Below are 23,396 nucleotides of genomic sequence, written 5' to 3'. Positions count from 1 at the left end.
AGTAAGTAAATATAGTAAGTAAATATAGTAAGATGCATTAAGGAGTATGGCTGTCCACCCGTGGGCAGAGTCAGGCCGTAAAGACCCCAGAGGCCTCCTTGCTAGACATCGGTGGCTAGGGTAGGGGACAGAAGAGGGGCCAGAGACAGGCTGTCCCCACCTCCCCTAAGTCCCTTGTTCTGTTTGCCCAATCTTCAACCATAGCCAAGCCCCAGTCCCCGAGCCCACTCTTCAGTCTGGAAGTCACACGGTAGGTGCGGCAAAGGCCCCAGGTCAGACTGTAGGTCTTGCTGATGGAGCAAAGGAAGCCAGCTGGATGCTTTCACCCCAGCCCTGCAAGGACCAGGATGATGGTTGTGCCTGACATTTCCCAGGCCCGGGTTGTGCTCCGTCTTCTCTGACCACAGAGTTGTGCTCAGCCCAACTTTGAGCCCATCCCTTCCTGGGAACACCTGGTTTATCAACAGCAGCCTCCGTGTGACCAGCCAGGGTTCCCTCCTCCTGCCTCAGCTCCCACTTGGCAGGTGAGACTGGCCTCTGCAGAAACACCTCCTGGGCCCCGGGGCCCCCACCCCACCAGGCGATGGCTGGCAGCAACCCGTCTGAGGGCGTCCGCTGACGACAGGCCTGCCCCCTCCGTTCCCCACCCCAACGGACATGGTGTGCCTCCTTTGTCTCCATTTTTGCTTCTACGTGTATGTAGGAACGTGAATTAAACATTAAATGCTAAATTGAATTATGTATTAACATAATTCGTAAAATTCCTTATTTGTTAACATCCAGCAAATTATAAAACAGAATTGTGGTCTTCTCCACTGGTGCTCTCCGTGCCTTGTTTTAATATCAGCATGATGATACCCCATAAAATATCATGGAAAACAGTCTGTCTTCTTTGCTGCTGTCGAGCAGTTTGATTACATAAAAATCATCTGTTCCTAACAGGTTTTAGGATTCTCCTATAATAATCCCAAACATCTTCTTAATAGACTGAACATGGTAATAATATGAACTAGCTCTCTCAAACTTGCCATCTTAAATTCTCCTTCATTCACACGGACTATGGTGATTAGTGTTTGTAATTATTCCTGACCTTTGATGCTTTGTTTTTATTTGCCATGTATTCTTGTCTCTAACCTATCCCCCTCCCCTATACATATGATCTTTTATTGAACTGGTAGGGTTTTCTTAATTTCTCCTTCTTCTAGCTGTTTAGGAGTTACATAGAGACCTCTATTTTTTTTTAATTGATACCCTTACATTTTTAACACACACACTATTCTCTCATGACACCGATTATGTTACTGACCCCATGTCTGTCTTGTCCCACCCACATTATCTTCCTTTTCCAGAATCTCTGCCTGAGATCAGCTACACACCGATTCACAAGAACACAGGGCCAGGAAGTGGGGAAGTGAGAGTGTAAATTTAGATCTCCTGTGGGGTTAGTCTGAGCTCTTCGTGGGGTGGGAGTGCTCCAACCCCCACGGGAGTCCACTGCCCCAGGAATAAGCTCTGAGGGACACCCTGGTACTGTGGTCCTGGGCACTCTCCATGACATTCATTCCTTCTCTGCCCCTAGTTACCCAGAACCTTGCCCCGGACTCCACCTCCCAACACACACTGGCCAAGCCCGGCTCTCAGACACCCCATGCTCTTATAGATGGACACGCTCACATGCACTCCCGTGCACAAAGACGTTGCAGTAAGAATTTGACCAAGAGACTGTTGTTAGAGAGCAAATGGGGAGTCCTCCCCTTCTAGAGTCTCCCAGAACCACTGCACCATGACCCGCATGCCAAGTGGCACGATGACAGACGGCTAACCCCCTGGACTGAACTGAGCCTTGGGATTTTGAAAAAAGGAGTTCTTTCTCAAGTCATCCCTCTGTGTGCCCAGACAGACTTGGCTCTCCCTGAGAGTAGGACCTGAGTCTCCTCTTTCTGACTCCCGGAGCAGGAGTGCTCCGACTCCCTTCATTATCCATGCCTCAGTTTCCCCTCTGTGGTAGCCTTAGACATGCATCACTTGGACCTTCCCTCAAGAAAGAACTCGCCATTCAGCTGTGAGGAATGCAGTGAGCTGATGCCTCTAGAGGTGGCACTTTCAGGATCTACCCCAGCATTGGAGCTGAAGCCCTGCTCTTCCCAGACAGCTCCCAGGCGTGGACTGAGCACAGTGGAGTTACTAAGGCTTCTGTGGGCCATCTTTGCTCTGGAGCTGGCTGACAGGTTGGCAGAGGCTCTGCCTGATCCTGCTCTCTCCTCCGTTATCTTTCGCAGGGTTCCCCTGCCACCTACCAACTTCCACTGTCTCAGTTCCATCATGGCATCTGCTCATGGGAGGGCCTGAAATGACGCATCGTCCTCTCTGTTCCCTCTAAGCCCTGACCTCAAGGACCAAGGGATGGTAGAGGCCATTCCAGAACTGGTCCCCACCTGTCATGTCAGGACAACTCTCCCTCCATCACCTGTGCTCCCGTGAACTTTGGTTTCTTCCTAGGTGCAGCTCTAGCACCACCGGAAACCGCCCCCCCCGCGCCCCCCCCCCCCCCTGCAAGCAGGGCTAGATTCCCCTAGAGGCATTTGCAGAGCCTGTCACTGGCCAACACCAGTGTAGGTGGGTGATACATACGGGATAAAGGAATGCTATTTGCTGCCTGCTGTTAAGGAAGGGACATTGGACGGAACATCGTTTCTTTAAATACCTGTCTGGGCCCCACTTGCCCTCCACCAAACCACAGCTTGCGGTGAAAATGCATCTTCTCACAGGAAGAATGGACCCCAAAGAAGGGCAAGAGAGGCTGCATCCACACAAGGATGTGCATGCTCTGGAAGGGGAATCCTGGAGCAGTGACTCCCCAGGCCAGATCCCTGCCTGCCCAACACCCCCCCTCCCCCCATGCAAGCCAAAACTACACTGTGGTCCCCAGGCACCATTCCCACTCTACTGCAGCACCACACCACCAGTGAGTTCCTGAGCTGGGAGCCTTGAAGCAGTGAGCGCACGACTCAGGGACGTGGGGAAGGACTGGGGGAGGCAAGGGTGGCACTCAGTGCAGGAATGAGGCAGGCAGCCAGGAAGCCAGGCAGGCTCCAAATGAGTAACTGCAGATTCTTTCCTGCCGTGCCTGTCGTCACGGGGAATGGCAAGTGACTGCCTCTCTCTCTTACCCCCCATCTTCTGCACCCCTGTGATTTCCGGCAGGCAGCCGGCAGCCCAGAGGGCTCTGGGGTTTGGGCCACAGACAGGGGATCCAGGAAGGGACACCTCAGAACAGGAATCAGTGCAAAAGGATATGGGGGAGCAGGGGGGCAGAGGGTGGCTGCCGCCCCCTCCCCAAGCCTGGACTGCTGAAGCAAAGGACAACTCCAGATGAGGAACAAAGATCCAAGTCCCCGCTTCTTACCCCCTCAGGTAGCCTGCCCCCCACCCAACCCGCAACTTCTGAAATTGACCCCCTCCCCCCAGAAGCCTTCCCAGACCATTGGACTCGTGAAAGAATGGCGTCCCTATAAGATCCCTCAGGACTCTCAGGTGATGCCCCCTGGGCCTCCAAACACAGAACCAAACAAGCAGAAACCGTTAGTAAAAAAACGTGGTCAAATCTAACCTGGGCTGAATTCTTTAAGTTTTTGTTTGTGTTTGCTCTTTTCTTTTTTTCTGCTCCTTCTTTCCCTTCTGAATTTGTTTTGTGCCTTTTGATATGTAAGGAAGGGTGGGTCCCCCAGGGGAACAATTCTGAAAGAACAAAGGAGTAATTTTCATGGCAAAGAATCTGCAGGGAAACGATTCTCCCTTAGTCACCTGCTTCCTTCCTGGGAGCCAGGGGACTGCCTGAGCGTGGAGAGGCCCTGCCAGTCACTCTCACTGCCGCTACCCTGCCCAGGAAGCTAAAGAGGTTTCTTGTGGACCACCCTCCCGAGCAAGAGAAATGGCAGCCCATCTCTGGTTGGGAGCCTTAAGATTCCCAGTAGTCAGGTGGCAAAGTGGGGTCTGGCTCCTTCCTAATTCCCTAATCTTCACCCCCATCACAAAGTACTCTCAAGTACCCAAGATTCCTGTCCTCGGAGAGAGCAGAACTTCAATAGACCAAGAGACAAGCTTTAATGATGGGATTTCAGCATTCTGTGACTGGCGAGGCGGTGTGTACATATGTGTGTGCATATGCGTGTGCGTGTGCTTGTGCGTGTGTGTGTAGAGTGGGCAAGGGTTTATGAGAGCCAAAGCCCACGGATTTGCCATTCATGTCTAGGACTCCTAGGACACGGTGCCAGCAGAGGTGACTCCCCAGAACTCGGACCCAATTCCACTGTCCTGCTGGAGAACTGAGGCCTGAGAAGGGGTTCTGTCAGGGTCACAAGGGGAGGCAAGGACCCCTGGCTCCTGAGCCTAACTTGGCCCCCAGAAGTGGAGATGCCTAAGAAGCCTGGAGAGTCTTCAAACACAGCCTCCACTAAGGGATTGGGTCCAAACCCTAGAATGGCCAGGTCAGAGGCAGAGGCATCTCCCCTGTTTCCTTGTGGGGGAAGGGTTTATGTCCAGGCTCATCTGGAAGAAGGTGGAAATTGTGGAGAGTACAATAGCTCTCCTCTGGCAAGAGGTCCCAATGTCTTACGCACAGCACAGAGTCCGGCACACTGCAAGCTATTAATAAATGTGCAAGGGTGGGGGGTAGGGAGAGAGGGAGAAAAGGAGGAAGCAAACGCTAGCACCCCAAATAAACCTAAATTGAGGAGGGGCTGGGAACTCATCCCTTTCAGGCTTTTCCCTAATTCCCCATAACTTCATCCCACGCCAGAAAGTCAGCGGCCCGAGTATCCCCGCGCTGTAAGGAGGGAAGCCAGGTGGGTCCGCGGGGGAACTCTGATGCACCTGCTGGTCAGCCAGCGCCCGGATTTGGACCTCCATCAAGGAGCCTCGCTTCCCGTTGGGAGACCGAGGAACTCGCCAGTCCTCCCCGCCCCTCCACTGGACACTGTCATCCCCTTATCACATTCATCCACCATCCACCCTATCTCTGCCGCCACCACGGCCACCTCCAGCCTCCATCACACCGTTCCGAGCCCTCGGAAAGAGGGCAAGGCATCCACCTGCTCTTGGTCTACAAGAAGACCTTCTGGGGCGCGGCGCTGGTTGAACCGTCGCCTCATTTTAGGGACGAATAAAATTGAGCCCCGAAGACGCGAAGTGGAGACAAGCTGGTCCGCTGTCACCCAGCACCCGACCCGCTCAGGCTTGGAAGCGAGGCACCAGAGGCAGGCGGCCCGAGGCCAGGCCTTTCTCTGCAGTTCAGTTTCCCCGGCTGTAAAACAGGGAAGGCGGGAGGAGGAGGAAGTCTCCTGCTTCATTTCAGGTAGGTTGTGCAGCCTGGTCCTGAGCACCAGGGACAGATCTTCCCTCCCCGCGTGGGGGCGCTGGAACTTCGGCCCAGCCTCCCTCGGGAGGTGCCGGGGCCGTGACTCGCGAAGGCGCGGACGTGCCATCCTCCCTCAAGCACGACCCTTCACTCTCGGGTCGTGAAGGGCCCGGGAGCCCAGCCAGTGCCAAGCGCGCCCTGCCGGGTCGCCTGGGCTCGGGGGCGGGGCACCGAGGAACCCGGAGTCGGGCCTCACTCGCGCCCTTGTTTCCCCTCGCTCGGCCCGTCGGGAGGAGGGATGAGCTGGGGCGATTGAAAATGGATCAAACCACGTGCCCCACCTCCGGGTCGCTTACAACCTAGGACCCTACTCAGGCCGCAGCCCACAGCCTGGGGGATAAGAAGTGACTTGTCCTGTCTCGTAGTCCTGCCCGCCCGCACCAGTCCTCCGAGGCGCAATAATGGGGGAAATGGGGAGGCTGGCTGGGAGGCTTCCTGGAGGAGGTAGCTCTGAAGGTGGACGTGGAGAGCGTCCTGGGGCCTGGGGCGGGGCTGAGGGGGTTGTGCGGGAGTGGGAGATGGCATCCAGGCGCTTGGAAACGTTGTGAGCTAAGCAGGGAAGGATGCGGCGTGTTGGGGTCTTGAGACTACCGAGGATGCGGTCGGAAGGGGAGAAGGCTTGTGAATGCCAGGCGACTGAGGACTGACGTGCGGGGATCGGCGGAGGGAGCGCGGGGACTCCCCACTGGCAGGAGAGCCCCCCCAGCCCCGCCCCACACCTGAGCGGCGGCCCCGCCTCTGCCGATCCATTGGCCAGACCCGCCGCCCGTCAGACGAGCCCCCGGGGCCCGCCTCCAGCACCGAGCTGCGCCTCTTCGCGCTGGGGCCACCGCGACCGCGCCACTCTGCCGGGGCTCCCCGCCGTCGACCGCGCGGTGCGCCGCCTGCCCGCCCATTCCCTGCGCCGGGCCGGGCCGCTTGCCGCGGGTTCAGGGCGGACCATGCGTCCGAGCAGCCCGCCGCCCGCCGGCTGGCTCTGTGTGCTGGCCAGCGCCCTCGCCTGCGCCCTCGGCCCCGCGGTGAGTGCCCGCCGGGCAGCCCAGAGCCTCGGCCTCCGCCGGTGGAGTGGGGGCGGTGGGAGCCGGGCCGTCTGTGCGCACGTCTGTGTAAAGGGAATGCGGGGCACGGAGCACCGGGTCTCGCCTCCCAGCTCAGCCTCGGACCGGATCTAGACCCGAGGGGTGGGGTCCTGGTCGCTCCTAGTCCCTCCCAGCACTGCTGAGGGCCTGCTCAGAGCGGCGATCTGGGACACCGGTGGAGGGGCGCCAGGAGAGAGCGTGCTCCATAAACTTGCCTTCGGTGTAGTGGCTGCGTTTTGCGTGGGGCGGGGAAGTCAGTGGGTGCAGGGTGGGGGACTGTGGTCGATTGAAATGGAAGGCCTGGTAGACAGTGGGTGGCAGAGAGGGTGTCTGTGGGGGTCGTCGTTGTGTGCTGTGCCCCTCTGGAGGTATCGGTGGGGCGTTGTGTGTTACGTGTAGGAGTGACGTCTCAGCAGCAGACCCGCTGGGCAAGGGCTTTTGGGATAAGGTGGCTGACTGGCAGGCCCTTCCTGTGCCCTCCCACTGAGCAGAGCTGCCAGGTAAGAGCCCCAGGTGGAAGGTGGTGGGCAGTGAGAGGTTGAGGGCGGTGTTTATGAGGAAGGGCCAGACATGTGCTTGGAGAAAGCTGAGCAAGGTGCACACAGCCAAGAAGCAGTGGCGTCCTCTTTCTCCCGCTTCTGCTTCCTCCCCACATAGGTGTCTGTATGCCTTTGATGTATGTGTGCCAGTGAGCCACCCCCCCCCCGCCCCGCGTGGCTGTGCCCTCGTGTGTGGCTCTGGGTGGTTCACCTCTAGGACAGATGCTGATTCAGGCGGGAGATGCATGGATCATCTCCCTCTAAGATCAGGGAAGACCTCAAGACTCATTGAATCCACCCAAGCCCATTTTACAGATGGGCAAAATAAGTCCCAAAGACACCTGTCCCCCACTAATCAGTCCTGGACTGAGGTTGATTTTCTCTCTCTCCCTATCCCAAGACTTGAGGAATCAGGGGTTGCTGCTTAGTCAGAGCCTGAAAACCAAGTGGGTCTCAGATCTGACACCAGCTCCAGGTTGACTGGTGGGTGGGTAGAGTATATTGATCACCTAGTGTCTTCTATCCCATGATTACCTCCCTTACCATCACCTCCATCAAAGCAGGAATCTCTGTTTCCATCTAGCTAATGTCTTGACATCCTGGGGACAAGAAACTCATTGCCTGTCCTGGGAGCAGAACTTGTTAACAATTGGTGGGAGCCTCCCCTCCTCCCACTGAGAGGCATGAGACCCACCTCCTGAGCTCTCAAAGCCTCGCTGGGTTCTGGCCCTAAGGCCACAGCCCCAGACCTCTGCACCACTTAGAGCCCCTCAGTGTCATGGAGCTTCCAGGCCTTACCCACAGCCCTCTGGCTCACCCCACTGGGCTCTGACCACACATTCTCCTTGGATGAGCCCCAGTTCTTGGGACTACCACTGATACACCATTCCCCAGCCTTGGAGGCTTCTCAGCCCAGGGGCAGGGTGCTTTCAGCAGCGTCTCCTTTCCTTCTTGGCCACATCTGCCCCCCACCTCCTGAGACAGTCCAAGCCTGGCTCCTCCAATGCCTATGCTCCCCTGTCTTTCTACATTTTATTCATTTAATACCCTACTCCATCACCTCCTCCAGACAGCCTTCCCTGATTGCTCCAGCCCACTCAGCCCTTCCCACTCTGACCCCACTCTTCAGCCCTACCCACCTCCCAGCCTGGGCTCTTCTGACCATTCCATCTGTCATCCTCGCTGTCCGCCCAGCACCGTGCAGGGCTGGGACCGCAGAGGGAGAAGGACTGGATGAGGGCAGCCTGGAATGAAGGAGTCCCCACATCCTTCTCCACTTCTACCTCCTCCCCACCAGCTCCCACCCTGAAGGGACACCAGGCAATCCCGCTCCAGCCAGACTCAGGGTTGAGGGGGGCTGACGTTAATGGAGCCATAAAATGGCAGCTGCAAAGTTCAGTGTAAAGGCCCAAGGCCTTATCACTCCCGTTTATGGGGCCTTGACCTCAGTCAGGGAAGGGGGAATCTCTGAACAGGGAAGCAAAAAAGGAAAGAAAACCTCCAGTGTCTCAGAAGAGGAAGTCTGCCTGAAGGCCACCTGTCAGGCCTTCCACGGCTCCTACCCCCTGGACAGCAGGCACAGGGGGCAATGCCCAGCCCAGGGAGAGGGGGAGGGGTGTCAGAGGAGGAGCAGATCCAGGTCCTGCCCTGGGAAGATTCTCGGGCTGGTCAGGGAGAGCAGAGCCAGTGGCCCAGGCGGAAGAGCCCAGAGAGGTGTGGGGTGCAGCCTCCCAGCCCTGAGGCAAGGGTCTCTGAGAGGAGCAGTCAGGGAAGGCTCCCTGGGGGAGGTAGGACAGTGCCCTAAAGACTTTGGCCAAACGGGGCCAACCTTCCACCAGAAACTATAAAAGAGCCTCTGTTGGCAGGAACAATGGGCCTGATCCCAGAAGGAGGAAGAAGCCCCCAGCTCCCCCCATGCCCCCAGAAGCTGGGATGGCCCAGGGGTTGGGAAAGTTTGGCTCCTCCTAACTCCTCTCTGAGGCAGGTTGCTGGCCACCTGCTCCTGAAGGGCTCAGCCTCTGCAGAGGCTGTCCACAGCTGGCCAGGCCCTCTTGGCCCCCAGCAGACCACCTTGTGGGCTTTAGGAAACACAGCTACAGTGAGGTCCGGCCTCCTCCTCGAGTGGAGTGACAACCTCAGGCCCACCCGGGGCTCCTAGGGGACTGTGCTGGAAGAGTGACCTCCCCTCGGAAGTTTCTAGCCTCCCATCCTGGCGCCCTGAGTCTCAGCCCTCCCTGATGTTTTTGGAGCCATTAGACCTGGTCCTCACCTTACTCCATGGCAATGGCCAGTTGCCCTTGAGAACATGTTTGATCTCTGTGGAAGGGCCTCGGTTTCCTCATCACAAAAGGGAGGGTGGGAATCTTCCCCCCCCCCCCCCGGGCAGGAGAAATAGGAAGAGAGGGCTGGGCTGGAGGCCAGCTCCACCCTGTGACTGGGGCACAATCTTACCCCTTCCGCAAGACTTGAGAGAGGACCAAGTGCTCTGTGACCTGGGATAGGCCATCTCTTCTCTTGATCCCCAGCTCGGGAGCCCTGGGGACAGGGGTGTCTTCATGAGGTAGCCAGGCAATGTGGGGGTGAGGCTCCGAGCCCAGGCAGGTGATGGGTCAACTCAGGGAAGGCCGGGAGGTAGGCAACAGTTTCCTTACACGGTGGGCAGCCTCAATAGCAACCCAACTCCTAGGACCCCTCACTGTGGCCCCTCTGGCCAGGGATGCAGGCACAGGGCCAGCGGATTAGATGAAGCCCTGTCCCTCTCTCCCTGCCTTTGCTGCTCAACCTCCCACACTCTGCCCTCCCCAGTTGGACTTCCCAACACAAATGTATAATATGTGCAAAGTTGCTCCCATACCTTAGATGTATTTCAGAAGTAAAAGAAACACAGCTTTATCTCTCTACCACATTATGGGTTTTTTAAATTAACTTTTTACTGTGGAAAAAATTTTTAAACGTATAAAAGAGAGAGAGAGAGAAGAATATAATGAGCATGGAAATAGCCAGTCCTTGGGGTGATGTCAGCAAAATGGCAGTATAGGAACGTCCCGTGCTCGTCTCATCCCAATCCCTGGGTTTGACAACCGATAACCCATAACAATTAATATTGGCATCATTTCCCTTTTTTTGGCTGAGGTATTTTAACATCAAGTATAGACATTATGACCTTGCACCACACATTATTTTAAGATGCATTCTCTAAAACCAAAGGACATTTTCCTATATCACTATGATACCACCACCACCCCGAACAAAATGAACAGGAATTCCTTAATATCTTATGTTCAGATATCCCCAAACAGCGTTTGGTCCAGAACCCCAAGCTGCATGGTGATATTAGGGGTCTGACTGCAAGGATCCTTCGCCTGTACAGTGAGCTGGTGGGTGGGTGAACATCAAGTCCTTCCCTGGACAGGGCCCCAGTCTTTATCTGCACCCCAGTTTCATGTGGCTCATGATGTGAGGGTCTGTATCTCTCAGGAAGTGCCTCCTGCTATCTGAAAAACAAGTTCTTCCTGTACACATCAGAAAAGGAGGAAGAGGTCACCAACCGACTCTGTATGGAAGACTCAGCCCATTGTCTGTGCTGGCTTACAGCGCTCTGCAGATGGCCCCAACACCAACATCATCACCCCACACACCGTGTGTGTAAACTGAGTCCTCTTTCCCCCGGGGTGCCCAGGATGGCTTTCAAGAGGCAGAGGATTTAAACCTGAGTCCCTGCTGCTCCTGCTTCGCCGGCCATTGCCACAGTGATCCTCTACAAAGAATCCCTGAGAGGCTTCGTGTCCCTAAGGATGCCCCGCCAGAAGGGCCCTTAAAAATGGGGCCAGGCTTAACCCCCGATGGAACATCTTTAAGCTTGTATTCTAATAATGAGAAACCTTGTGCTGGGACCACCCTGAGATGTGGAAAGTTCTTTCTTGCTCCACTCCCACACCAGCATCCCTGGGTCTCCCTCTTTGTCTTACCCCTGCCCGCCCCCCACACACCACCCAGAGCTCGGCCTCTCCCAGGAGGAGGTGTGGTTAGCAAAATTTGGATATTCAGAAAGGGGAGGCTTCAGATTATTGGCAAAAGGATGTAAAAATAGGGAGGGGGGAGAAATCAGACAGCAGTAAGGGGTGAGGGAATGCCCGACTCGAGGCCTCCCCTCTGGTGGCACAGCGGCCACCCGGCAGCCGGCAGGACCTGCAGACTGCCTGGAGTTCTGCAACATGTCCAGGCTGTGGCGAGGCCCGGGTCCAGACGCAGATGGCAAGGCCAGCCGGGCGCAAGGGGCTGGCTGGGCCCTTGGCAATGACCGCTAACCTTTCTTGGCGGTCCCCTGGTGTCCTTGACATGTGACCCTGGACACAGCCCTGGAAGTAGATGGTGCTGTCATTGTCCCCCTTTTACAGATGAGGTGGGGAGACTTACCCAAGGTCACCCAGCCAGGAAGTGGTGGGCAGTCTGATTCTGGAAGAAGGAGTTGCTTCTTCCAAAGCAGCCGTAGCATGCTGTGGGCTGCCCCAGGACTTCAGAGACATTTTTTAATTCGTAAAATGTGCAAATCTGCAGTGACCGGTCAGGAAGTTGTCACACGGTGTGCACACCTGTGTAGCCACCACCCAGATCAAGCTAGCCCACGTTCCCCTCACCCCAGACGTCTCCCCTGTGCCCCTCCCCAATCGGATGCGGCCTTATTTCAACTTCCTGGACTGCCCTCTGCGAAGCTGTGAGCATATTTCTGCACTTTTCTGTGGCTTCCGCATCCCCTGATTTACCTCACCTTCCTGTGGCCCCTGGCCCACTGCCCCCTGTCTCCTCCTCTCCTTCCCCCACTGCACCTTCTCCATCTTCTTACCAATTCAAACACAAAAGCCAGAATGCAGGGCACAGCCTGGGAAGCTGGGTTGGGGTCCTGTGTGCCTTTGACCACACTGCTTTCTCTCAGGGTCCTCAGTTTCCCCTTGTGGTTCTTTGTTGCCCCATTATTTCAATGGGGGGAGGAGGCTCAAATAAATCACGGGACATGAGCTGGTGATGGGGGAATGGTAAATGGGGCCACCCTTGCTCTTTATTCCCCCATTCCCCAGTCATCCCTGGCAGGGGCAAAGGGCCCTCCTCAACAAGCCTCAGAAGCACAAGTCATTCAGGGTAGCTCCCGGGGCTTGGCAATTTGTGGGCAGGAGGTTCTTTCTTCTGTCTCACCAAATCCAACAGCCTGCTGCATTTTAGACCCCTCTCAGAAACCAGCTGCCTCTCAGAGGGACTCAGGCTCCCTTGGCTCCTACTGTCACAGTTCTCTGTCCCTGGATGAGGCTGAAGGTTCTGATTCCAAACCAGGAGCTGTGAGCTCAAGCTCCCCTTGAGGGGTGGGTAGGGCACCCACAAAACCTGAGTCAGCCCCTCTCCCTGTCTTTCAGAGCCCCGAGCATCTAAGAGCCACAAATCCCAGCATCTGCACCCTACCCCAGATCTCAGGGAGCCCCACCTGGAGGAGAAAGCTCTGCTTTCTCCCAAGACCCTCACAGTGAGGACAGAGAGGAGGGACCCAGGGAAGCAGGCAGAATTCATGAGATTTGGTTAATCCCTGCCCCCAACCAGAGACTCAGGATTCTCCTGCCAACATCCAGTCCGTAACCTCCCACATCCAGCCAGTACTGTGGCAGGGGACAGAAGAGGACCCAGGTGCAAGGGAGGCTACAGACTTCCTCACTCTTGTCTGGGTCTCCTCTTCTGGGCTCAGGAACTCCTGTGATAGAGAGGGTGCTGGGGGCTCCATCTGGCCTGAAACTTCCACCTCAACCCACCCACAAGGTCAGGTGGACTTGAAGCTCATTGGAGCTCAGCCCAGCAGGGGAATTAGTAAGGGCCTGAGAGAAAGCCCTGCTTTCTCCTCTCCATGTGGGGCACCAGGAGACAAGTCAGGAAATATAGGCAGTGGTAGAAATAGGGAAGGCCTTGAATGCCAGTTTTGAAGTGTGGGCTTTGACTCGTAGGCCCTGGGGACCTTGGGTTGCAGGCGGTGGGGCTGAAAGCTAGTACACTTGTCCAGGCAGGAACTGATGAGGCCTGGCCCCTGCCCGTGTCCCACAGCTTGTCTCCCGATGCCTCAGGACCCTTGGCCGCAGCCACACCGTGTATTTGCAACCTTTCGTGTATTAGGCATTTTCAAACCTCCATGCTTCTCTACACACTGCTCCTACTTTTTGGAATGTTCTTACTCCACCTCTAATGATCAAATTTACATCTCTTCAAAGATGCACCTCTACTACCCATTCTCTATGAAGCCCACACCCCAGCTATATCCCACCCTGGAACCCTTTCCTGGAATCAGTAGGCTTGGCTGTATCTGGCTGGGAATTTTCCAGTTTAGTGTGTCTGGAGTCCAGAGGTATAATGAGGATGTTTAGCATAGGGAAATAAGTGGAAGAGGAAGTTCAAAGTCTGCCTGAATTCCTCAGTGATAAGGGCTACAGGGAGCTGCCCTGGCCCTGTCCCCCAAAGAGCAATGGTAGATCAGATGGCCCAAGGCTAGGTCATGGAGCAGGATTGATGTAGTCCAGACTCGTGGTCAGAGATGCAGGTCCCATCTAGGAATGTGCACTTGCTAGGGGATCTCAGGTCCCCCATTGGGTCTTTCTTTCCTCTACCTTTCTGCAGATGGGGTCTAACACTCAGCTAAATTGGCGTGAAGACTGAGCTCATCTTCCAGCCTACCCTCACTTTATTCAGAGACAGCCCACACTGCCAGATTACCTCAGGGCCTCCTGCCCCTCCTCTGCAAACTGCCACTCAGGAAAGGCTTTGTGGCTATGCTGCTGGGTGGGGCAGGCAGAGTTGGCTAGAGAAGTTGACTCAATAGCCTTCCACCGTCAGAGAGTGGTAAGCAGAAGGTGCTAGGAACCCTATGATGCCCTTGGTGATTAAAAAGGAATTATCTCTTGGCAAACAGCATGGCCACAGCTCTGGCTTAAGAGGACCCAGCAAAGGGGTGCCTAGGTGGCTCAGTTGGTTAAGCATCCGACACTTGATTTCAGCTCGGGTTGTGATCTCAGGGTCGTGAGATTGAGCCCTGCATTGTCTCCACCCTGGGCATGGAGGCTGCTTGAGATTTTCTCTCTCTGTCTCCCTTTACCCCTCCCCCTGACTTGCGTGCTCTCTCAAAAAAAAAAAAAAAAAAGAGGACCCAGCAAATGAGGGCATCCACTGTCCTGTCCTCAGAGCACAAGTCCGGACTTTTTTGGTTACAGGGATAGAAAACTCAACTTACTGAAGCAATAAGCAAAGATACTGACTCATGTTGCTGGAAACAGGGTTACTTTCAGGCATGGCTGCATCCAGGGACTCAGAAAATGTCAAGAGGACCCAGTTTTTCCTCCATCCCGTTATTCAGCCTTTACCTGTGTGGCCTTCATTGTTGTGTTCCACAACAACACAAGAAGCAACAAGATGGTAGCAGCAGTTCCAACCGCTGCACCCTTTGAGGTTTCCAGTCTAGTTGGAAAGACCAAATCTACTTGTCTAGTCGCTTAATCCAAAATCCCAGGAATGAGCCTGCTGGCTCTGAGCAGCCTGACTTGGGCCACGTGCCAGGCACTAAGGCCAGGAATGCTCTGACGGGCTCAAGTCTGATCACCTCTTAGAAGACACCAAGCACCCCAAGAACTAGGAGTGGGGAAGGAGGTAGTTTCCCAGATAGAGATGATGACATGGCACCAGAGGAAGGTAAAGGATGGTAGAAGGCAGCAACAACAGATGGTCTACTACCATCCATCCCATGTTCATGTTTTGGGGGGGGGGAGGGTTGTGGAGAATGGGCAGGAGACACAGGCGAGGCTGGGAGGGGGCCAGAAGGCAGAACAAACTGCATTGCTGGAGGGCAGTAGGGCTGGGAAGGCATTTTGGGGAAAAGCGTGTTCCAGACAAGCAAGACAGACCAATGGTGGGACATGAGCCAGTCCCCAGGTTCTTCTTCCAGAAGTCACCTCTGGAGTCCTTTGGCCACCCCTCTTCCCATGCCTGAGCAGCATGCACCGGCCACAGATCACTGAAGACAGAGCATCTCGAGTGTTTGAGTCTGAGTAATGTTTTGGGGCAAGAAGGGAAGCATGTGACCCCAAAGAGGGACCACAGCACATTTCCTTCAAATCCCATGTATTTTCTTTGAAACAGTTATATGAATAACCATATCCTGCTCCATAATAGATCTGTGTTACTTTCCATATGCCAAGTTTTAAATGATTTACCAGCTCATGTCTTTACCTCCATTGGCTGATAAAGTTCACAGTCCAAGATGGAACCCAGGTTCACTGTGGGGCTTCCAGGCCCATGGCACATGGGCGGGTGAGGCCTGGGTGCTGGGACGTCTGAAAGGCATCCTGGACAATGAGGCCTTCCCCTTGCACCTGGGCTAGGCCAGCTGTGGTTCTTAGCCAAGTATGGGAAAGTTGGACATTGAGGACCTCTGTGACAATGAGGCTTCACCATGGCCTCCACAAGGGACAGGAGTGTTGAGTGGAAGGGACTCAGCTGTGCAGCCTCTTGAGCACCGAGTTGTCCAGCTTCTGTTTGGACCCCATTCCTCTATAGCAATGGAGAGTCTCTGGCACCCGGGATGCTTATCCCTCTGTGGGGTCACCTTACTTAGAACAGTGGTCAAAGTCACACCCTTGGTACCAGGCCAGAAGGCAGGAAGTGCTTTCCTCCACAGCCCCACTGCAAAATGCCTTTGAGTCAGCAGGGGAGCTGCTTGAGGCCTATTTGAGGGAATTGAGGACCTTGTCCCAGGGCAGGAGGGGCAAGATGGAAGAGACACCGAGAGTATTTGATGCTGGAGCTGCCTTGCTGAACTTTCTCCAACGGCCCTGTTGGGGAACTGTGGCATTCTCTTCCCTGAGCAGGGAGAAGGAAACTGATATGGGGTTGCCCAGGAGTGGCAGCCACTTCCCTAAAGCCAAAGAGACTCGCAGAAGTTTCCACCAGCTCAGTGGATCCTCCATGGAGGCCTTCACCGGCCTTTGCCCACCCAGTGGTTCCCAAGACCTGTTTTTTCCTGTCTGTCCCTGGGCAGCCATCACCCGTACTCACATGTTGGCCCCAATGCCAATGCCCGCCTGCCCCCACGCCGGCAGGCAGGTCTGGTTCCATCCCTGATCCCTGGCCAGCGTGCGGGAAAAGGGGAGGCTGGGAGGCGTGGGCCTTCCCATCCCTTGTCCCCACCTCCCAGGGGCAGGGACAGAGGCAGAGGCAGAGGAGGTGTGGTGGGATGGCCAGCCATCCTAGAGGGGCCTCTCGTGTTTCCTGAAACCTCCCCTCCTTCATTAGATTTCACACCGCTGGAATCGTTCAGAAGCTAAGAAGAAAGCCGGTGAGGTCTGGGCAAGGAGGGCCAGTGTCCTCCTCCCGGCCTGGTGACCCAGGAGACAGCACAGCCTCCTGGAATGGGGACAGAGCCTGGAAGATGCAGCCCCAGACTCCTGGATCCCCCCCAGGCCTGGCTCCAGGGACCTAACTCCTCAGAACCCGGCAGCACTAGCTGGGTCCCACTCATCCAGAGAGACTGAGGCAAGGACCCAGGACTCCCAACCCAGGCTGGAGGGTGGCAGAGTCCTGAGGGCCAGCTCTGGGCCCCACAGAGAGGCCCTCCAACCTTCGTCCAGAGTAATGCCATAGTGCCCCCCCACCCCCACCAAAAGACCAAGTTGTTACAGCTGCAGCACTGTTAGAAGCCACCAGGAAGCCATGGCAGGGCCCTCCAGGCAGACCCAGCTTTGGGGACGGCGGACAGGAGTTCTGGGTCCAATCCAGGTCCGGGTCGGGTTTTAGTCTGGGGTTGGGATTGGGGTTCTGTCTGGAACTTGGGTCAGTCAAGTGACAGGCCTTGTTGGGCCTCATGTTCCTGGAGTCTGTGGATGAGAGGTAGGCCACTGATGAGGATGACAGGTCCCCTCCCTGTCTCTGTCCCCCAGGGTGGCCAGGCACCCAACCTGCAGTGGGAGGAGGAATGTTACCATCTGCGGATGATCGAGGCGCAGCACGAGAGGTGCCTGGAGGAAGCTCAGCTGGAGAATGACACAGCAGGTGAGACCCAGCAGGAAGAGAGGGCCCCGGACCCCTCAGGGAGCCCTGCTTCTCATCACATTGTGAGCCCAGATCCAGGTACATTCCTCCCACACATGTTGGGTGGGGATGGCACCATGGAGCTGCTGGGGGCGAGGAGAGGATGCTGGGGGAAGCTGGGGGACCAGATGGAAGCAGGAAGCCCTAACAGGTCTCTCTGATCCCACCACCTGCCCCAGGTCTGGGAGCTCCCTGCTGTTCACCGAGGAGAACACACGAGGTTGGGGGTTCTGAGGCCCAGCTCCTTCCTCCCAACCCCAGACTCTGCACCCAGACGTGCCACCTACACACGCTTCCCTCCCCAGCCCAACCCATCTTCAGCAGACCAGATGAACCATCAGCTCATTCATTGTCCAGCTGAAGAGACGAGTCACAGTCAAACCTAGAGGCTGAACACATGGGGGCCCAGTTCTTCCTCCTGAGGGGGTGTGGGGGAGCTCCAGCCTCGTGGTGGGAAGGGTGATGCCAGGGGCACCCTCAGGCCGAGGCTGCCCAGCTGCCCAGAGCCAGGAAGACCATCCCTTCAGACGACAGACAGCGCCCTCTACCCCCCACTCCCCCACCCCTGGTACCCCGCACTTGGCACGGCTGCCCAGGGAAGGAATGGGAGGAATTAGAGACCTTCCTTTGAAGGGTACCCTTGAGCCAGATTCTGAAGGGTGGGCAGGATGTGGAGAAGCAGAGAGACTGGGGGCGGTGGGAGGTGCCTGCGCAGACTGCTTATGAGGAGTGGGGGTGGGTGTGGAGCTCAAGGCTCCCTGAGGGCGGGGAAGGGCCAGAGCAGCTGGGCAGCTGTGCCTGCTCTGGGTGTCCCTACCAGGTCACCTCCCTGAGGCCACACTTGCAGTTATGTAACTGCCTTGCTCAGGAATAGGGAGCATCTTTACACCCCCCGGGCTCCCCAGTCTCCTGTCACCTCTCTGAGGCTGACAGTTATGCAACCCCTCCTGGATCCCTCCTTCTTGGCCCTGGTGCCCAGAGTCTCTGCCTCCTGCATCATAAGGGAGTGTCTGTAGCCTCCTGGAGGGCCTTTACCTCCCCCTGCCGCTCTTAAGGAAGGACAAAGCCGTGCCTGCTGGGGCCTTCAGACTAAGCCCTGGGTGAGGGGTGGCCAGACCACCCACTGCCTATGCACCACCCCCCACCCTCCAGGGCAGGGAGGCAGGAGATGCGGTAGATGGGCCTCAGCGGGCCCCAGCAGTGGGGTCTGGGACTGCAGGCAGCCCAGAGAGGCCCAGACCCCAGAATCCCAGGCCCCACTGCAGTGCCTCCTAGGCCCCGAGGGCAAGCCACCCTCGTGATCCCAATGAGGTCATTGCTGGCACAGGGCACCTGTCGGGTGCCAACATCCTGTCACCAGGAAGGCGGCCTCGGATCCAGAGCAGGGCGAGTATGCGTCTGTGGGCGATGAGTCTGCCCGTGACCTTGTGTGGGGCTTTGTGCATGTTCGTGCATATCCAGATGTGTGCTCTTGGCCCACGTGGGTCTGGAGCTGCCTGTGCCTCTGGGACCTGTAAAGCCCCATGTCGGACTCTGAGTGTCTCTCTGTGGCAGGGGCATGTGTCTCTGTAAGCCTGGCTAGGCCTGGATACGTCTGCCTGGTGCGCCGTGTCTTTGTGTGTTGGTTTGTGGATGTGTGCGTGTATCAGTGGGAATATCTGCAGTATGCCCACTCCTGTCTATGTATGTGTATCTGTGAGTTGCATGGGTGTCTCTGTGCCTTTGTTTGCTTGCTTGTGCCTGGTCTTTCCATGTCCAAGTAAGCATACGTGTATGTGTATTTGCATGTACGTCTGTGGTTCTTTTGTGTCTGGGGAGTGCGCGTCTGTGTGTCTGTCGGTGCACACGTGTCTATAAAATGGCAGAGCAGAAGCCCCCTGCCCTGCCTCACCACCTCCCACCCCAGGCTCCAGACTTGTTTTCTTGCTGAGGTGGCAGTCCCCAGTGGGCACACACAGCCCGCCAGGGCCCTGCATCTCTGTGGGCCTGGGGACATATGTGGTGGGGCCCGTGGGGCCTCTCTGGGGCACGCACAGAGACAACAGGCTCTCCACATCACTAGCATTTGCTTGCCTGTCACTCCCTTCTCAACTTCCTGAACCTGCTGCCTCCTCCAGGAAGCTTCCCTGACCACATGCCCTCCATGGCCTTTCTTCCCTGGCTCCCCTGCCATGTCACAGTTCACAGACCAGTCCTGGTGGTGTTGAGAGTCCTTGAGGCCAAGTGCAGCCTCCCGAAGGGCAGTGCCCAGTCTCCCTCTCCCTGTGCCGCTTCTGGGGAAGCTGAGCTCAGGGCCAGGGACCCAGCTCCATGCTGAGCTCGAGATCCAGAGGGCTTGAAGTCTGGCGGGGACCCAGACACAATAACTGGCCTACAAAACAAGGTGTGCCCAGCATAGTCAGAGGGCTAAACAGTCCAGCAGAGCAAAATTCCCCATAAGAAATGGGCCTGGAGCCCTTCAGAATGGGAGGAGTGCAAGAGGTTTGCTGGAAAGGGAGCGTAGGAACGTGTGAACAGGCTGCACCATTCACCAGCAATGTGACCTTGGGCTAGTTACCTTATTGCTCCGTACCTCAGTTACTCCTCTGTAAAATGGGAGGGTTAAATAAGTTGTTTATTTAAAGAGAGTAGGACAGTGCCTCCCAAATACAAAGGCTATGTAAGCATTTGCTGATATTATTAACAGGGCCTTGAACGGCTAGCTGGAGATGCCTGGCCTCGTGGACCCCTCCAGGGCCTCCAGAGAGGCTGGCACAGGAGTGGAGGAGGGACTGGGAGCCAGAGGGAGGCCACAGAAGCCTCAAGACAGAGTGGACAGAAGTGGTTGGGGCCCCCAAGGAAGGGAGGTTGTGCTCTCTGCCCAGGCCCCGCAGATCCAGGTGCTGTCAGCCTTCAGCCTCTGCTCTCCCCCCACCCCCGCTGCTGCAGCCCCAGAAGGCCCCCCTCCCCACTGCCAGCCCATCCGGCACTCAGGGTCCCAAGTCTCCTCCCCAAGTGGGCACATCCTTTCACCTCCTCCTCCCAGGCCCCCTTCGTGAGAACTTAGGAACCTTCGGACCTGGGCTGGGCTGGGCTGGGTGCAACTGGCATTGACTTTGGCTTGGGGGTTGGGTTTCCTTAGAAAATCTATGGGCCCGGCAGGGTTGCCAAGAAACAGTGAATTCTCCCCCCGGCAAGGGGATCCAGAGGAGTCCCAGTCCCTCACTGGCACCCAGACCCCAAACAGGCAAAATCATGCATCTGCCTCTTATAGCAGACGCCTAGGGACCCCGCTGTGCACCCTTCACCAGCCAGCCCTCAGGGCTCACCTGCAGGGCGGGGTTTTCTCTAAACTTACCTCCTGAGCACCACCACCCCACAGTGCAAATCACAGTTTGACTGAGTTGGGGGCATATGTGTTGCTTTTTTAATTTTCTGAAGACACCTCAAGACCTAGCTGAATCCCAGTACCCCCACCACCCCATCGTACCCGGCACCTCCTTTTATGACAAATATTTTTTAATGTCTCCTTTACTATAAAACGAAATTCAGGACATGTGCATTCATTTTTTTTTTTTAAATGAAGTTCTGGTTGTAAAAGAAAAATAAAAAGGAAAATGATTTATAATGAAATACTATGCACATATTCAGGCACGATCACACTGACAGATAAGACACAGTCTGAAGACTGTATCTATGCTTGTCCGTTCTGGAAATGTGACGAGTAGGTTGACCTACACGGTGGTTGCTTCCCTGACTCAGGTCCACGGACAACGTTGCTGGAGGTAATGTGATTTTCCAAAACCTTAATAATGTTCAACATACAACAAAGCACAGTCTTCCCTCCCTTTACTCAGTTGCATTTCTGGAAAACCCCACGTATGTTAAACCTGTACAGTAAGTACCTGGTGTTTATATGCAAAATGGAGTAAGAGTCTAGGCTCTGGTCATTACAAAAGGTTTTCACCTACACAAATGCCCAGGGGCTCATCTGAAAGTCTTGCAGAATACTACACAATTCATTATTGTGTGACACCTTGCAGGATGTCTGCCTGACATCCCTGGCACCTGCCCATAAGTGCAGGGTGAGACCCCCAATCTCTGCAACAAACAAAACCCCCACTACTCTTCAAAACACCCCCGGGGGCACTCCATCTCTCGCTGCGGACCATGGAGCTGTAGTCCTGCTGCCCATCTGGACAGGCCCTCTGCAGCCTGGGCAGGATGGTGCCAGCTCTCAGGCTGGAGGTTCCTCCAGGTGGGACCCTGGAGGAGGAAGAAGAATGGGTGCCTGTGGGCTCAGGCCCCAAGGCTGGAGGAACCCGGTGACCACGCTGACCTGTGTGTCCTCTGCCTTCCCCCATCAGGCTGCAGCAAGATGTGGGACAACCTCACCTGCTGGCCAGCCACCCCTCCGGGCCAGGTGGTCGTCTTGGCCTGCCCCCTCATCTTTAACTTATTTTCCCCAGCTCAAGGTAAGAGGCCTGGATCGAAGCCAGGGAGCTCGGGCGGCACAGGTGGTACCAGCTGGAGTGGGTCCTCACCTGTCAAGGAAGTGAGAAAGCAAAGGACAGTGGTCAAAGCGGCTCGAACAATTGGTGGGGGGGCTTCCTGGAAGAGGTGTGCTGGCATCAGGTCTTCGAAGGATTCATGGGATTTGATTAGCTCTTCACATAAAAGATAAGCACGTGAGAAGGGCTCACTAAATATTTGTTCAGCAATTGATAACCAATTGACTGACAGATGCATGACTAAATTATGGCTCCCATGGTGCCGACGACCTTTTGGGCTTTGCTTACACATCTTGTCATGTTCTGCTTCAGTAAATGTTCTCATAAAAGGCAGAAAAGAAAAGGAGGAGCCTCTTTAGGAACTGGGCCTTCTTGCTATCAACTAGCTAAGGAAGCTTCCAGAATATATTCAGCCGTTCTTCCATTCAGTGACCATTTCTTAAATATCTACTAGTATGATAGGCATGGGCTAGACAAACACAGGGCAGGGAGCATTAGCACAGCCATGCTGTCTGCCTGGCTCGAGCTGAAGAGACATTTAGCATGAAAACAAACACATGTCATAAACGGTGAGGAGTCCTGGGCAGGAGAAGGGGCTAAGGCACAACGTGAAGGCAGGTGTTCATGGATAGAGGCGGTGATACTTCGGCTGCTGTCCGAAGACCTGGAGATGGGAAAGATCTGGGTGTGGGGATCACGGGGAGGGACAACCAGCAGCCCGTGGGATGGACACCAAAGAAATGGAGTGGGTGAGCAGAAAGAGCTCAGGGGAGGGAGGAGAGGAAAGAGACCGGCGGCAGAAGCCATGCTGGCCCTGAGCACTGACTGAGGACTTGGACTTTTTCCTAAGTTCACTGAGAAGCCACTGGGGTGGCTCCCCCTCCTCAGTAGGGGACTGACGTAGTCCAATTCAGGTTTAGGTTTTTAACCGATAATTCAGATTTCCATGAAAGAAAGGATTCTGGGAGTGCAATGGGAAGACCCAGTCACAAGGTAATGGTTTGGACTTGGAGCATGGCAGAGGAGAGAAGTGGTAATGGTTTGGACCTGGAGCATGGCAGAGGAGAGAAGTGGGAAATTTGCCTATGAAGGGTGTGTGTGACTCATGGCAGGGAGGGAGGGATCCAGCCTGTCCTCCTTGGGTCTAGGTTTGATGAGCTGGGAGACTCATCAAAGACTAAGGGAGGAGCAGGTCTAGAGTGGGTAGGATCTGAGGGAGGAGCTGGTCTGGAGAGGGAAGGACCTAAGAGAGGAGCAGGTCTGGAGGGGGGAGGACCCAAGGGAGGAGCAGGTCTGGAGCGGAGAGGACCCAAGGAGGGAGCAGGTCTGGAGGGGGAGGACCCAAGGGAGGAGCAGGTCTGGAGGGGGGAGGACCCAAGGGAGGAGCAGGTCTGGAGCGGAGAGGACCCAAGGGAGGAGCAGGTCTGGAGCGGAGAGGACCCAAGGGGGGAGCAGGTCTGGAGGGGGGAGGACCCAAGGGAGGAGCAGGTCTGGAGCAGAGAGGACCTAAGGAGGGAGCAGGTCTGGAGGGGGAGGACCCGAGGGAGGAGCAGGTCTGGAGGGGGAGGGACCCAGGGAGGGGCAGGGGTGGGAGGGGGAGGATTAAGAGGAGGGGGACCTAGATAAGAATTCAGAGGCTGAGCAGAAAGACTCTTGGACATCTCTTATTCCAGGTGGCCTTTCCCTCTCTGGATCTGTTTCTCTGTAAAATGGGGACAGGTGGTGGGCCAAAGGGACTTTTTGGAGCAGGTTGGTTTTGCACGCAAGC

At 55.9% G+C, this 23,396-nt stretch overlaps 1 protein-coding gene across 3 annotated transcripts in view; it reads left to right on the top strand.

Annotated features, from left to right (window-relative positions):
- Positions 1-6,250: 6,250 nt before the first annotated feature.
- The window catches only part of VIPR1 (vasoactive intestinal peptide receptor 1), a 31,955-nt gene continuing 14,809 nt past the window's right edge, over positions 6,251-23,396 (top strand). For all 3 annotated transcript variants that reach the window (XM_025883580.2, XM_025883591.2, XM_025883571.2), the window contains exons 1-3: positions 6,251-6,435; positions 16,988-17,099; positions 21,485-21,592. In XM_025883580.2, the coding sequence (XP_025739365.1) occupies positions 6,358-6,435; positions 16,988-17,099; positions 21,485-21,592 (298 nt within the window). In that variant the 5' untranslated portion in view covers positions 6,251-6,357. The remainder of the gene's footprint in view (positions 6,436-16,987; positions 17,100-21,484; positions 21,593-23,396) is intronic.

This window comes from Callorhinus ursinus, unplaced genomic scaffold, assembly GCF_003265705.2.
Source record: "Callorhinus ursinus isolate GAN/ISIS: 27379988/994484 unplaced genomic scaffold, GSC_fseal_2.0 scaffold1, whole genome shotgun sequence".
NCBI classification, from domain to species: Eukaryota; Metazoa; Chordata; class Mammalia; order Carnivora; family Otariidae; genus Callorhinus; species Callorhinus ursinus.
This window is presented reverse-complemented; position numbering and strand designations above follow the sequence as displayed.